The sequence below is a fragment of the Podarcis cretensis genome (assembly GCF_951804945.1).
Source record: "Podarcis cretensis genome assembly, chromosome: 11".
Classification (NCBI taxonomy): Eukaryota; Metazoa; Chordata; class Lepidosauria; order Squamata; family Lacertidae; genus Podarcis; species Podarcis cretensis.
The window spans coordinates 18,461,471-18,478,787 of NC_137180.1; the positions used below are offsets into that span (position 1 = coordinate 18,461,471).

At 39.9% G+C, this 17,317-nt stretch overlaps 1 protein-coding gene across 5 annotated transcripts in view; it reads right to left on the bottom strand.

Annotated features, from left to right (window-relative positions):
* The window catches only part of PRDM6 (PR/SET domain 6), a 106,502-nt gene that overhangs the window by 78,324 nt on the left and 10,861 nt on the right, over positions 1-17,317 (bottom strand). For all 5 annotated transcript variants that reach the window (XM_079995581.1, XM_079995580.1, XM_079995577.1 and 2 more), the window contains exon 3: positions 3,194-3,501. In XM_079995581.1, coding sequence (XP_079851707.1) covers positions 3,194-3,501 — 308 coding nt within the window. The remainder of the gene's footprint in view (positions 1-3,193; positions 3,502-17,317) is intronic.

The following is a 17,317-nucleotide window of genomic DNA, read 5'->3' on the forward strand; positions in this document are numbered from 1 at the left end:
AGCATTTTCAGAGTGCATGAACAGCACTATGATTAGGAAGCTGGATGCTCCTTTAATGCGCCAATTATGTTGAACATCCTCATTCTGAGAATCTTAATGGATTTTGCTACAGAGTGGTTTGTATAGCATAAATACAACTGGGCTGCCATTTTCTCCCCTCTGGTCTCTTCTGTACTGTATTGCAACAATGACCCTCATTTTTAAAATATAGCCTTTGACCTACTATTCTGTCTCTCCATATACTCTAGAATTTCATTCCTACCATTTGCCTCCAAACCACTGCCACAAACTCTGACTGCTTCCCCTGTATTTTCTCAAAATCCTCTTTAGACCCACTAAAAGCTGGCTTCCATCATCTGCACTGCACTGAAACTATATTCATCCTTCTTGACTACCTTCGGCTGCTTCTATCCTGGTTAACTCCCTTTATACCTTGGTGTCCACGATTCTGTTCTCATCGACTGCTTTTCCAACATCACTCATTCAGTATTTCAACCCAGGGCACCTTTTCCCTCTGCTTTCCTCTTCTCTGTTGTGGAGCTTAAGGGACCTATTCTTGGCTCTTTGCTATTCTCTCTACACACAAAAATCTTGTGCTTTATGCTGATGGTATCTAGTTCCATTTCTCTGACTGAGGACATTCTCTTTCCATCCAATACATCAACTGCCTGCCTAATATTTCTTGCACTGGCATCTCAAACTTAGTACATTTAAGAACAAACTCTTCATTTCTCTTCCCCATTCTTCCTCTCTTCCCTTGCTCTCTACATTCATTGGCCCTCTTCAAAATCCATCTTGTAAATCAGGCACAAAGCTTTGAATTTATCTTTGGTTTTCTCCTCTTCTTTGCTACATACAGTCCATTTTGAAGTCATGTGATTCTTTCTATACCACACTGTGAAAATACAGCTGTTCCTCTTATACCCCCTCACCCTTGGTAAACTGCCTGGCCTTTAGTACTGCAATTGTCTCTCTAATTTTGTTGTCACATCTCAGCCTTCTCAGTTTTAAAAATTCAACTCTTTTCATTCAGATCACGAGGCTCTCCTCTTTTAATCGCTACAATGGCTTCCGATTTGCTTCCCTATTTGCTTCTGTACTTAGCACTTCGTGGGATGTGACACGTGTGAAGTCAACTATAATCAGGAGTGTTCCCTGTGCATGGGTCTTTACCCCTACACCAGTGGTTCCCAACCTTTTTTTGGCCATGCTCCACCTAAGCATCTCTAAAATCCTGATCCACCCCACCCTGTGGCATATAATTCATACTATTCAAAAAGTGAACTCCTATTTGTGTGGATGAAGCCTAAAAGGCTTAAGTGTTAATAACTCATTCTCGAATTGCCCCCTTAAAAATCAAATAGCCCCCCCTGTGGGGGGGTGCCCCATGTTGGGAACCATGGCCCTACACTTTCTGTCATTTAATGAGCACCTGAGATAACTGAGTACCTTTCAGATCAGCTACAGCAGAAGTGGGGAACTCGATTTAGATGGCTCACCAGATCCCTCCCCACTCCTTGTGAGTCAACTTAACAGATGGGCAGATCACTGACCTGTCAATCAACAGATGGGATAATAACATCAGGTATTTGTCTGACACCGGTGAAAGTTCATAGGCAGTGGCTGTAACAGCCGACCAGCTGATCAATGGTTACAGCAACTTTCTTTGAAGACATGCTTTCTGCACCAGTCAACTGAATAGGGTGCTAGGTGTGTGCTTTCCAAGAGACTCTTTAAACCACGGTTCTCCATTTCAAAAGTAATGGGGGATGTGTGGTTTCATGTTGGTTTACTAATCAGGAAAAAAAACATGGTTTAAGATCCTGTGCTGCTTAATAAACCAACATTAATACACAGTTATCTGTTTGGAATGAAGCAGGAAACTGTGGTTTTAAAAGCCCAGGAATCCAGCACCATAATCAGCATATTAGAGAGGTGGGGAAGAAAGAGTCGGCCTGATTCACAGCTTTATAGTTTACAAAGCTAGAAATGTTACATTTTAAAAAGGCCCTGTAAAACCCTTTGTTATTTAAAACAGGCTTATAAACTAAGCTGACTTTTCTTTCATCGAACAACAGAGGATTAGTACCTGCTTTGGCAGCTAATACAGAAGCTAATAGAAAGATTGCTCTATTTTTTCACTTTTTGAATTAGCTGCAGATGGTTCACACTATGTCAGAAGAGAAAGTAAAAAGCAGCCCAATAACAAAATAATTTGCAAAACTCTACAAAAATTAGGACTTTTAGGATTTAATGGATTGGAGTCCTACTAATTTCAGCTAAACTTACTTCCAGTTGTTTTGCAGAACTAAAAACAATATTATTGTACATCTTTCTTAACATCTGTAAGAATCTGTTTTATTAAATATATATATATATATACTGGAATTTGCAGCTTCTTGCTACTAATGACATATCCAAACAGAAAAGATGTGAGGAACATTTATATGCCTGCATTGCTATATATACAGCATATATTTTCAAATCTATAGCAGGAGCTTTTTGATCATAGCTGTCAACTTACAGATTTGAAAATAAGGGACCAGCAGCCTTGAAAATAAGGGACCTGCAGCCTCACCTGTTCCAGGCACTCCAGTCTTCCTGCCCTCCTGCAGTCTGGTCAAACTCATGCTGGTAGCTCCGAGAACACTGTCCAACCAACTTTGGTTACAAAGGTTCAACTGAATAGAATCTGAATCACATGCACCACAAGGCCTATGCACCCTCAACTTAAGATGGCTCCCCGGCCTGGCTTTGCACTGCAAGGTTTGCAGCAGCATGTGCAACAAAATGGCGCCCAGCTTTCAAAAAACCCCTCAGCTTGCATTAACTAGCCACACACAAGGCATGCAAGCTCCACCCCCCAATCGTTCTTAGACTTCTTATTGGGTGAGCAACACAGCCAAGCAACACAGTTGGAGCCTCCCTCCTCCCTGGCCGGCAGGGAGGGAAGGAGAGGAGCTGCTTCCTTTGAAATTTAAGGGACATCATTTAAGGGACATTTAAGGGACATCCATCAATAAGGGACAGCAGCGGGACATGGCGCTGGAATAAGGGACTGTCCCTTCAAATAAGTGACACTTGACAGCTATGTTTTTGATAGTGGAAAAAAGCTCATTTGAAAATCTCATGAAACAAATATTGAATGCTTTATCAAACATTAAAAACCAAAATGCTTTGAACTGTGACTTACTTCCCAGAGGTGTTGGGTGTTCCTGGTTGCTCCTGCTTGCACCTTTTCTGGCAGAAGGAGAACTCCCTGGAAAGGCCCGATCCAGGTGCCCTGCTGAATCCTTTGAGCAGCACAGATGCCATAGGCCAAACCAGGCACAGTGCTGGTGCACAGACACACTTCCCGGGGCAGATCCCGAAGCCACTCAGGAATCTCAGGTGGAGGGGCGGCGGCGGCGGCACTACTAGTGCCCACCAGACGGCGTAAAGAGTGCAAAGGGCCATGCATGGGGCACTCTCCATTACGATTATCTGCACACATGTCACATCCTACAGAGCAAAGACAAAAAACAAAAAGGAATTAGCTTGTCACAGCTAGGCTACTGCCATCAGATCTCATGGTCGAGATATGTGGATTAATCCACCATTTTTAAAAATAGGAACATATAAACATACTCTTGTTGTGTGCTCATCTTTCATATCTCAACCACCGTTATAATACATATATGCATAAGCAGCATCATGTTCCCAAGGTAAACCTATTTGGTGCATTAGAAGGTGTACAGAAGGTTCATTCAAAACACATTCACATGCATTCATAGGCTTTTAAAGCTATTATTTTTAAGAGTTGGCTTAGGGTCACATTCTGGCCACTTTAAGGTACTTTTCTGTTCTGTTCAGTTGCTCACAATGACCAAGACTTCAATCTACACAGGGCCAGCCCTGCCATTAGGCAAAAGGATGAGTCAGGCCATGGATACTGAGTTGAAGCATCCTCTGGCCCCCTCCAGCAGTCGTTCCTCCTGATCTTCCCACTGCCATTCTCATACCAGAGGACTAGCTCTCTGGTAATGGCAATATTTTGTGCTACTTTTTACTAGTATTGTTTAAAGCACCCTATTTTACTTTGCTTCATCACTGCTTCCATATCTAACATACATATTCTATTTCCCTTTATCCGCATAAACTGCATTATCCTGAAGTCACTGGGCTGTCCTTCAGCTTGGCAGTTTCTAGGTACATTTTCTACAGATGTCTTCGATGACATAAGCATTGCGTTTTTCATAGGCTATGTATTCATCCATTTATGTTTGAAACTTAATTTTTATCCTTTTAAAAAAATTAACGCATTACCAGTTAAAATTAGTTAATAATCTCTAAATGCATTATTTTTACACATTGTCAAACATTTGTGAAGGTTTGCTATGTTTTGTTGTCTTATTGTTGTTATCAGTTCATGGACAGAGCAATCCTAACTGGGGCAAACAGTGGACCCACCACCACATTCAAACATATGCTGGACCACACCAACAAAAGCAGAAGGTTGGAGGACATTTGTTTATTTTCTTCATATTTCGCTACACCAGCTCCAGGCTGGTGTACCTGAGGGTGCTGAGGACCCAGTCTCTTGAGGGATCTCGATGACTTTGGATCCAGCAGATCTAAATGCACTGGTGCCCTGCCACTACACTGAAACGTGTCCTTTTAGGGTTTTCTACTGGCTACTGCCATTGAGGAAACCATACATTGTAGCTTTCACTTGAATAGGCCCTGCTGGTGCCTCTACCACTCCAACTGGTGCCAATCCTGCCACCGATGAAGGCTTGTGAGAAAGCAACTACATGCCATTCAACACATCCCCTCAGAAATCCATATTGTGGGGGTGTTGGATTACACTGCATCCTTTCGCATAAATATTTAAATATATTGTTGATATGGGAAGTGTTATTGCATTTGTTAATATGTTTGATATGTTGCTGCTATACTCTTGTCCTGATATGAGAAACAGTAAACTGCCTTAATATGCCAACAGTTATATTTTACCATCTGCTTCTGTTTTCATTATTTGTTTGCTTCTTATGTATTCTAAGTAAGATCCTGTATTTTTCTGTCTATAAGACACCGCCATGTATAAGATGCCCCCTATTTTGGGGGAATCTGGTTTAAGAAAATGGGGGGAGATCTATCTGTGTATAAGACGCCGCCAAATTTTGGACATTATTTTTTAGGGGGAAAACCTAGTCTTATACACGAAAAAATATGGTATTTTGGGCACAGTCTTCTGTGGGAAAAGTCGGGCACAAAGTAAACAAATGATGACTAATTGAAATTATCATAAAAATAAGATGTGTAGTGACTGTGGTAGGGTACAGAAATACTAATCTCCCAAGTTTTCGCTAGCCATGATTTCACTTAAGGCTTTTAGTCAAATAATTTTCACACAATTATTTCTGAAGAAATGTTTACTCGTTTCCACAGTAAAATGTGAATGGAAAGCTATTCATGAAACTACACCTTTGGCCCTTCATATTTCAGGGTGGGAGTCTACTAAGCTGTGTGAATCGAATGAGACCTGCTCGTGCAATGGGAGTTTCTTCCTGCACTCCCTAAATCTGCCCTGGAGGACTCGGGGAACCCCTATAACAGGTTTCGGGGGCACACATGGGAAGGAGAGTGAGGAACAAGTCTTGTAGTATAAGCAGATCTCGTTCCCCATGTGCATGCCCCACTTATCAGCCCCTTCAATTTTAGTTCAGTATTATAATAAGTTTCTAATCTTTACTGACACCAGAAAATGTTATGTACATACAGTAACTAACGCACAGCATCCTTATGATACATTAAAATTTTACTATTTTTTCCCCTTATATGAATAAAAAGGACTTCAGAAGTTTTCATTTTATTCTGTTTCATGTTAATGGTTTCCATATTCTTTACATGAAGGTTCTGAACTTTCAAGAGAACAGTGCATGCTCAGAAATATGTTTTGCAACTAAAATAAAAATGAATCCCTTTGAATCAATTACAGTTCCTGGCACATTTTGTACATTGTAACACAATTAAAGGTTTCAGACAACTCTTTTCCAGAAATATTTTCAAAAAGTAGTACTTGTTCTACATTATTTACACAGCAATTACTTCCCCCCTGATAATTCTGCATCATACACATCCAGCAGCTAAAAATAAAACAAAAATATTCACCAGTTGGTTAGGGATTTGGTGGTCGAAACCACAAATCTGGAATAAGTAAGCAGCCTAAAACCACAGGTTATAAACCCAGCATGACTGTCACGGCCTTCTTGCCTCCTATGTTAGATAAACTTCAATACAGTATACTGTGTAAGAATCTTTCAGAGAAGTACAAAAAGTTTCCACCTATTCAATGTGATTATGAGTCACATAACTAAAATGCAGCCTCTTATTTCTGCAGTTGATAACTTACACACGTATATTATGGCACCTAGATGCAATTTATCACTGCTCAAGTTAATTTATCACTGTTCAAAGGCTCATAATTAATTACCGTATATACTCGAGTATAAGCCAATTTTTTTCAGCACATTTTTAATGCTGAAAAAGCCCCCCTCGGCTGATACTCAAGTGAGGGTCCCACTTACTGTTTGCTGCCACCACTCGTGCCACCGCCGCTCTGCCAAGCGCGGCTCCTGTGCCTGCCCTTGCGAGCGGCAGAGGCTGTTGTTGGCGGAGGAGGAGGAAGGAGCAGCCCAAAAGCAGCCCTTTTGGGCTGCTCCTTCCTCCTCCTCCACCTTTGCCGCTGTCGGCATTTCCCACCCTAGGTTTATACTCAAGTCAATAAGTTTTCCCAGTTTTTTGTGGTAAAATTAGGTGCCTCGGCTTATATTCAGGTTGGCTTATACTCGAGTATATACGGTACATGCTTTTTTTTTTTACAACCATCTAGATGAACAGTAAATCAGAATATATTAAAATATAATTAATTTGAAGATTCCTTTAAAAATGCAAGGCTGTAAGGAATACTGTACCGCATTAAGCAGCAAAGTAAAACAGTTATCCTCCAGCTGTTAAGCACCTTTGCCAAAAAACTGATTGAAGTGCACTTCAGCGTACAAAATGGGATTTTTGACTTTTTCTTTGAACAGCCAATCTCTATACATATTACTTTTTTAAGGTCCTAGATTTCAACAGCAGTTTGCCATGAAACACTGGATGCTAGTGTTTGAGACACGTGAACCCGAAGCTGGGACAGCTCAGCTAGTAGAGCACAAGACTCTTAATCTCAGGGTTGTGGGTTTGAGCCCCACGTTGGGCAAAGGATTCCTGAATTGCAAGGGATACACTAGATCACCCTTGTGTTCCCTTCCAACTCTACAATTCTAGGGCACAAACAACTAGTTACCTTCCAATTCTAAGATTCTATGACATAGTTATTTAGATTCAGGAAAATCACTTGGTACTCTATTAGGTTCACTTGGAGTGGTACATACTTACAAGTGAGTATGTTAGGGATTCCAGCTAAAAGCCAGGTTCAGGTGTAATATTGCTGACCCAACAAACTATGGTCAGTTGAAGAAGGAATGAGTGATGAGCTCAAGTGTTCCCTCCTTCCTTTTCATGTCTAGCTGAGGAGACTTTCTGGTTTGCGAAACAATCATTTCCCCAAGGCATCCAAACTGACAAACTCTAGTTTAAGCACTGCCTGCAACTAAAACTGTTCTGCAATCTTGGATTGCAGGCAGCACTTAAACACAATTCCTGGTCAAGACACCCTGAGCGAACTATGATTTAACAAATCATGAAGTCACTTCTGCAGCCAGGTGTATGAAAGTGGAAGATAAAAAGAGCGTTCAAACTCATTGCTTTCCGCCCACTCTAACAAACTATAATCTGTTGGACTAGAATCATTATGTATGAACCAATCCACAGAGATACAGGACATTTGGCTGTGGTCAAAAGGATTATAAATCCTATATACAATCTTATCCCATCCTCAGATGAAATACTTGAAATCACTTTAATTCTGTTGGCTTCAATGCAATTTAAACTTACTTAAATCCTTTTATTTGTACCCAGAAATTATTTTGGATCAGGATGATAATTCCTGTTAATAAAGGCAGATATATTCCCTAGTGCTGTAGAAAACTACAGAAGCTACTGCTGATAAAAGTGGCATTAAGGCTCCATGCATTTCTTTAATGTTTTGTGAAGAAGAGATAGGCTGTTGTCTACACTTTCTTCCTATTTCCCTCATAACCTTTTCCTTTCATTTCATAGGGTAGATATGGTTTTACAGGTGTAAAACTAAAATTTCTCACTACTGAATATTCGCATACACGTTCAAACTATGGACCATTACTTTTATTTTGGAAGCCTATTATATAGGATGTGGTTTGGAAAATATCATATAAACACTACATATATGCATTGCTTTTGTTAAACCCTGTTTAAGGTATGACACAAATATACCGTATTTGAAAAGCAAACAGACATGGAAATGTTCCAAGCAGTGCCTGTGCCAGGCTATTTTGCACCCTAGGCAAGGCTTACATCACCAAAAAAATATTGCTAACTTCAGTTTTCAAAAACTGATGTCATGTAGAAATGATAACATTATTCAAAATATAAATTTCTGATATTTTATTTTTATATTTTTAATAATTTTATCATTTTTACAAGCCATGTGTTTCTGAAAATTGAAGTTAGTCTTTTTTGGTTATATAACAAAAAATAATCTGTATAAAACTGTGTCCGCAAGGTCAGTACTGCGCTCCTCTGAGGTCTGTACTCTACTCAGCTGCCTAGTTTGCCTAATGATATCACCCGCCCTGGTTCCAAGGACAATTGTTTGCTAGTGGTATCATTACTACATGCCAGACCACAATCCTGAAATCAATTAAACCAGGATCCTTGAACCCTGGTTTAGTTCCATTACCTTCTATAAACTATACCACTTGGTTACATCAATCTTTACACCTCTGAAAGCAATACAATTTTTTTTTGAGTAAGTATGTGTAAGACAGAGGAGCACATGCAAAAAATTAAGTGTTTTGTGGACTGCACTGTAATTGAAATGTGAGATGAGAAAGATGCAGCCTAGAGTGGACACCATCCTAGATAGGAAAATAGCTCAACAACATGTTTCCCACTACAAAGGGGTGGAAATTCAAGGAAGCCTACTCCATGGGGGGGGGGTGCAATTTTACAGTATTTGTTTGAAAGCATTTATGAACCACTGAATATTTTTTAAAATCTCTAATCAGTGTACAACTTAAGATCAATAAACAATATCATTAAAACAAAAATATAACATAAAACCAGTAAAAGAACATAAAAGAACCAGTAAAAGCACATAAACAGAGTTTCAGGGAATTCAAACAAATAAAAACAGAGCCTGGTTTCATGGGTCAGGGAAAGCTTGGCACTATCATTTGATTTATACTAATCTTCTTTAAGCAAAATCAATAATAAACCCAATTGATTGTTCCTTATAAAGAATGAGCACATGCTGGCTAGCCCCAAAACTAAACTTGCAACCATTCTCTCCCCCCCACACCCAAAAAAACCCCCTCCCTCTAACCTTTCATTATAGCCTCTTTAAGATTTCTTTTACTGTATGAATCGGAGGGGGTGGGGATCTTGTTGGAAAGTCTTAAGATTTAGGAAACGACTGATCAAGATTTCAGTTACTTTTCAGAGCAGACCCTTGATTCTGGAATAATTTGTTCCCTGCTGACAATCTTTTAGATGTGTAACCTCTTCCCAGCTTCCTGATTATTAATGGCTCTCTTGGAGACACCATGTCTACTGAACAGCTTCAATTAAATGAAGCCAACGCATCTTTTTTACTCCAGCCAGGCAGCTTTAAGCTCAAACTTCTGCACTCTGCCACTAGATATGTAACATCATTCACTTTTACACATACATGAGGGTTTTAGAACCTCTGATAAAACATAAAAATATGAGATAGGCATACGTGCTGGAATCAATAGCTTTTTTTGCTCCTTTCCTGTAAAAGAAATAAAAACGAGTACTGTACTACAAAAAAATAGGGGGGTGGGATGTAGACTACATAAATGCCAATTGTTTCCCAGCTCTAAGAGTAGATTCCACCTGTGGAAACTATGCTAATAGACAAATAAACAAGTGATCTGCTTGACTTATGTAAAGAATGTGCTTGCTGTATGCATTTTCCTTATTTATACTGAAACTGCATATCCAGAAAGACTGACAACAGTTTCTGTAGCCAGAATTGCTAGCATATATAGTCATAAAATTATTATAAATGTCTTGGCTATTTACTCTGAACACTATCTAAGCTACAAGCATTATTCATGATGTAATATAAACCCAACTTCACAATTTGCTGAATTCTACTATATTCCAAAAGGCATTCCAAGATTATCTGAGTACATAAATATACGTTTGCCTTGATTTCAGAGTAGGTCTGTAAAACTGAATTTTACAGTATTTTTATTGTGTCCCCAGTATTTATAATGCTATTTAAACGCTGACTACAATGTTCCATTTTTTTAAAAAGCATACCATTCAAATCCTAAACTCATTATTTGGAAGTAACTGAAATCGTTCTGCTCAAGTATTTAGGAGTCAAGCATACCTCTAAATGAGTTTATACATAAATTTCATTCAGATTAATTGAAAACTAAATGTAAGGTAACCCAGTCCCATTCAGTGTAAAGAAGTAGCTCCTATTGGCTTCAGTAGAATTTGCATCATACAATTCATAACATGGATACAAATTGTATTAATTTTAGTTAACACTACTTCTAAGCAGCGTGCACTTAGAAACTATACAGATGTACATCTAAATCCAATGCACCACTGTATAAGTCTGTTCCACTGAAATCAGTCTGCTTACCTGATGTATAAAGACTGCTTTTCGCAATGTGAATATTTGTTTCAAAATAATAATAATAAATTGGTAAAGTGTAAATGGTGCAATTAGCCTTTTAGCTACAGCTATACAGATCAGAAAGATGTGCAATTTATCTGCTCCCTGGTCCATTTACAAGAAACTGGAATTTACACATGTAATACACTGGTCAGGACAGATATTAGTATTTCCCTTTTTTAAAAAAGAAAGAAAGGGAGAAACCGCTCATTTCCAAGGAAATAAAAATGGGGGAACCTACATTTCAAAGCAAACAAAGTGATACAAAGGAAGAGATCAGCAATCTGTATGAATAATTAGTTATAAAGAGAAAACTGCAACATAGGCCACATTCTGATTTACTGCATTTATCAAAAGAAAATTCTAATACCGTAGTCCGAACTTGCTGTTAGATGTAGAGAAATCCAAGAATCTTGAAACCAGGAGATTTTAATTGAGGTTCCTTATGGTGCATGTGAAACTACTACTGTGACTTTGACATAAGCAACAGAACAAGTCTGATATTTTCAGAAGATCTATCATGAAGGGCAACAAAGAATCGGAGACATGAGGAACTGCTTCTTCCCTACATTTTTGACCACAGAATTAACTCTAGTGTAATGTTTACTGCATCCAGTTAATTAATTGATTAATTGGTTAAAAAAAAACTGTTAACAAAGGTTTCTTACATGATCCTCTTAGGAAGAATCAGTTGTAAACAAAAAAAAAAACCCCAAATACATTAGGGTTGTCAGTGAATTAGAGGTTTTTAGTCGATTAACTGTCGTGTGTTTTTTTAACCAATTAATCAATTAATTAACTGGATGCAGTAAACATTACACTTCCTCAACAGAGATCATAGCAGTTGATGACAATAACATTTTTTCTTGATACGCACAATGATTACGAGCATGATTACTCAGAAGTAAATCCCATAGAGTTCAGCAGGCTTTACTTCCAAGAAAGTGTGCTTAGGACTGCTGCAATCCACCGAACCCAAGCCTCACTGAACTCGGTGGAAGTTACTTCTGAGTAAACAAACAAACTTTTGTGCCACATATAACATACTTTACTGCTTGGGAAAGCATCATAACAACTCTGCCAGAATAAAAAGCAATAGGTGGATTGGACCCCACATAATATGAGTCAGACCCATTGGTCCATCTAGCTCAGTGCTGTTTGCACCAACTGCCAGTTGCTCTCCAGGGCTTCGGGCAGGGTTCTCTTCCAGCCTTACCTAGAGATACTGGGAATTGAATTTCCCATCTGCAAGTTTTTACAATAAGAATATATATATCACGCCATCAACACTGTAGAAGTCATTATCAAAACAAAATAAAAGAAAAAAATTCCTTCCAGTAGCACCTTAAAGACCAACTAAGTTAGTTCTAGGTATGAGCTTTCGTGTGCATGCACACTTCTTCAGATACCAGGTATCTGAAGGTATCTGAAGAAGGTATCTGAAGGTATCTGAAGAAGTGTGCATGCACACGAAAGCTCATACCTAGAACTAACTTAGTTGGTCTTTAAGGTGCTACTGGAAGGAATTTTTTTCTTTTATTTTGTTTTGACTATGGCAGACCAACACGGCTACCTATCTGTAACTGAAGTCATTATCGTTGGCCAGTGCTTTTTATAAATAAAAAACCCAACAACACTAGAAATCACTGAATTGGCTACTAATAAAATATGTTAACTTCTCTTTTCCATTAATAGTTTAATCCCTTCCGTCTTAAAATGTGCATGGTTATCTCTACCGTCCCAATTTTACAAACAAGGAATGCCTTCTGTTATCTGCTATTTAACTGTTCAAACATACCTGCACAAATAAATAGCAGTATAATAGTCTCAAATCCAAAAGTTTATTTTCAACAGTACATAAACACCACCATCATACAATAAAAATAAAAACACCTAATGAAAATACAGGGGCAGACTTTGGTCTTAATTTTCATCAGCTCCCTGTGCGAGGCCAAAATTAGGCACCCTCCCCTCCCACCTCTCGCCTTCTGTCTGCATGTGCACGACATCAAAGTTGTGATGCCCTGCAGTCACCCCTCAGTTCAGTGTGGGGAAACCAGCACCCAATCTGCCTTTGGAAAATACTTGTGATACTATTATGCAACGAGCCGACCATTCACTAAATCTTAAAGAGTTTGGCATCTAAGGATGCGTCATACTAAAGTCAGCTAATCTATGGCAACATACACAATCAAGCATTTTCACATACTACACCAAAAAAAATTTAAAAAGGCATTTTTTAGTTTCTTTCATACTATGTGTGCCATGTTTGAATGTTGCCAGTGTAAGAAAGCAAGCAAAATCAAACACACATTTCTACTCAGTGTGTATTTTATATTTACCATACTTTTCCATGTGTAATACTAGGGTTTTTTACTTTAAAATAAGGTTAAAAATCTGGAGGCGTCTTATACACGGATGGTGCATGTGCCCATTTTTAAAATTCGGGGTCCCCAAAAGTAGGGTGCATCTTATACATGGGGGCGTCTTATACACAGGAAAATACGGTATATTACGTATTAATTTAAGCAAATACAATTTAGTCCCATCTACGAAGTTTTAGTGAATTTTTGGGGAAATATCTACCTTTTTAATAGACACTGGCACAGTTAGTATAAGTGCTCGACACTAAAGGGTTGGTTGAAATCTATATATTTACTTCATTTCTAACTCACACAAACCTTGAGCAAAAGATGGTCAAGCTTTTTCATCATAAAAAAGCCAGGAGTTCTTAAAATTACATAAAACATGAAGCTAAAACTACACGAGATATACAAATAATACAATGTCACGTCTTGGGATACGAACATTCCTACTTTTAATAAAACTGGGTACACAACTACTTTTTGGAAACATTCAGGGTCAGACGTCCGAGGCAAGAGGGCTTCTGAAACAAAATGAAACCTTCCATCATGCCTTCCAAAACAACCTTGCTATTTTTATATAAGGCATCAATAGATCAGATAATCAGCCATTCCTCCTTTAGTTTTCACAACTATGCATTTTTGTAAGACAAAACTGCATGGGAACCGTGTTAGGCAAGAAGTGTCTGTTCTTGACATAGCTATAGAGCAGGCATAGGCAAACTCGGCCCTCCAGATGTTTTGGGACAACAATTCCCATCATCCCTGACCACTGGTCCTGTTAGCTAGGGATGATGGGAGTTGTAGTCCCAAAACATCTGGAGGGCCGAGTTTGCCTATGCCCGCTATGGAGTAAGGATGGAGAACCTCCCCCCAGATAGTACTGGATTTATACTCCAATCACCATTGGCCATCCTGGCTGGGCTGCTGCAAGTTGGAGTTCAACAGTATCTGGAGGGCTCATAGGTTCCCCACGCCAGATTTAGACCTTCTCACTTGAGCTGTTTCTTTCTTGGTGACCTGTCTTCCTACAGTTTTTCAGCTGATCTGCCCCTGCGTCTATTCTTTCTTTTTCAAAACAAGCTAACAAAAAAACCAAGATATGAAATGCAACCACACGTTTCAATCAGATTTTCACTAGCTGAACTTTAACACGATACTAAACATAAATACAATACTAAAAGGTGAAAGCAAAGAAGTGAAAGCCATAAAAAGTGAAAACAAGAAAACAGTGTTCCAGTTTCCTCTTGATAATGTGTCATGTTATGTTGCTCAAAAGAAATTTGAATACGTCTTTAAAAAGTAAGAAATGCATAGGTAGCCTTAGGTCCAGGATACTGTAAATCTTTGACCTACGGTCACTAATGTATTCTTTTGTGCATTTTCCCCTTGTTGATAGCATGCATATTCCTTTAGCCTGGATAATTTTGCTAAAATGTGTTGATGAAGAAGTTGCCATTCACTAGTCAGAAAGCAAATGCTTAGCACTTCACATTCATGAAACGTACAACTTGTTAATTGAGAATATGTTCTGACTTGTTTGCAGGGCAATTAACTGATGTTGCAATCAAAAAGTGTTACTCCAGTGCATTTTCTTGCCATAGAATAGTAGAGTTGGAAGGGATCCTGAGCATCATCTAGTCTGACCCCCTGCAATGCATGAATATGCAGCTGTCCCACACGAAGATCGAACCTGTAACCTTGTTGTCAATTTCCTTAAAGTTGGATCTTTTGGGGAAGCAGGTTTGTTGCTAAGACTATAACCATCAACTATAACTTCACAACCTGAATGTGACTGAACCCCACCCAAAAATAGCAGCCAAAGTATCAGAAATTCATTTTTTTAAAAAAATGAATTGTACTCAGCACTCCCCAACTTCAAACACATACTCCTGATTGTAGGATCAACTTCTCTGAACAGCCAAGATGACAATTATTTGCCACAAACTGTCCAATTCTTAAAGCAAACAACTTCCCCCTCTCCCAAAGTCCTGCCCTATATAAGAGGTATATTTTGAGGCTAGCCTGCCTTTTGATTTATTAATAAATAACATAGTTTTCTGTATTAGCTGTGTTAACTCAAAAATATCTCCAGAAAAGTGTCTCGTACTCAAAAACGGCAAGATAATTATAGGGATTTAATTTGCAATTCATACCTCTGGGGTATTTTTCACTTGCTAATATTTGGTTGAAAAACCATGACTCCAAAAATCACAATGAATCACTTGTAGATGAAAATAAAATAAAAATAACAAGCCATCAAGGAAGCTTCTTTTTTAAATTATTATTTCTCAAACAGGAGTCCCCACCCTGAATATCATTATCACCAACCAACTTCTGAAACTGAGGAAGTTTCAAAAGTATTTCATGATCCAGCATAAGTCGTCCCCCCTTTTTCCTATACATGGCTTGACTAATAACTACATACAGCAACAACGAACAATAGGAACACGCCAAAATTTTGTTTTTAGCAGTTACAAACCACCCGACGTTTTCAGATACCGTCAGACGGCAATGCAATAATGCATTGCAAGCTAATAACTACAGGAACCCAACATGTTCTTGTTCTTCGATATTTTGCACTAGGGGTGGGGTTTGATATTTATTTATAATTCGATATTCAAGTTACGCCGCCCTCTGAAGGGGCCCAAGGTTGGCCAACATCCCCTGAACGTCTAAAAAAAAAGCAATTATCGTACACAAACCTTAGAACAGGTCTATTCCAAAGAAAATGTACCTGTGGTTTAAAAAGTCTTCTCCATTTTGCGCCTGGTGCTGTTGTACTGATGTGGAAAAAGAGGGCGAGGGGGAATAAAAATAAGAAAAAGATTGGGGGGGGGAAGCAAAGAGGCACCCCAGTGTGTGGCCCCACATAGCCAGGACAGGGAGGCCCGTCTGGGGAACCTGAGGAGAAGCCCCATTACCTGAAACAGAGGCAGGAAAGCGAATGACTAGGCCTCTTCCGAGGCCCAGAGGCAAGCAAGGCCCGCCTTTTCGAGGGAAACAGGCCTTCCTTCGGGCTCCTCTTGGGGAGCCCGCACAGGAGAAACGCCCTCAAAGGGGAAACTCTGCCGCCCGGCTCAGCGGCCTGTGGCCGAAGAAGCGACCCTGGGAGGCGGCTCGGCGTCTCCCTCAAGACCCCGCGCGAGGCGAGGTGATCCTATTGGTCAAGATGCTCTCGGCCACCTGAGCCCCAGGTGCTTCCGCGGAAGCAGCGCGCAGGCAGGGGAGGGGAAGAGCGCAGGAGGTGGAGATCTAATCCTAACGCGATCCCTAAATCTCAAGGGCGATGCAAAACTCAAATGATCCCAGGAAAGGGGGAAGAGATCCATAGGAGCCCCCCCCCCATGAAATATGTGAGCCTCCCCACCCCCCACCCCCGAAAAATATGTTGATTCAAATAGTGTGCCTCTTGTGATCGATTATGCGGAGCGATTATCACGACCACCCCATATTTGATTATGTGATTATTACCAGACCCAGACCCCAAATGTTTTATTCAAGTTAGCATCCCTGAGCTGAAGAGATCGGTTATATACCCGGAAGTTATCTGCCCTCCGAGGACCTGTTTTATTATGAGCCTTCTCCGCCGGACAGATTTGCGCGCTGCTTGGAGAGCCCGCACAGGATCGGGCTGCCCATCTCGAGTTCTCTCAGCCAGGATCCGTACATGCACACCGGTTAATCCGGGGCATCTGGATCTGAGCAGATGCGGGATTAGACGGCTTCTCTCCAAACCCGTGCAGCTCACTCAGGAGAAGTTTTGGTGGGCCCTGTTATGCATATCAAAATAAATGTTGATAGTTTGCAATGTAGAGGAGCCATTTTAACATAGCTAAGCCTTTCCATTTCAGGAAATTAAATCATTATGCTAAACGGGGGTGGGGTGTCCATTGCGCGCTTGCCACGCCACTGCCTCCGTTTAAGTGTGTGCATATACTGTATTCGGACCCATCTGGTGACTTTCTTACCTTAGTTGTTTTATTGGGGGGGAGGCAGGGAAATGAATGAGAAGAGGAGAGACTACGAATTAAGTGCGAAGCCATGTGATATGCTGGGAAAATGCGTGTGGATAGAGCGCGTGTGTATTTTGTGTGTGTGTGAGTGTACCTCG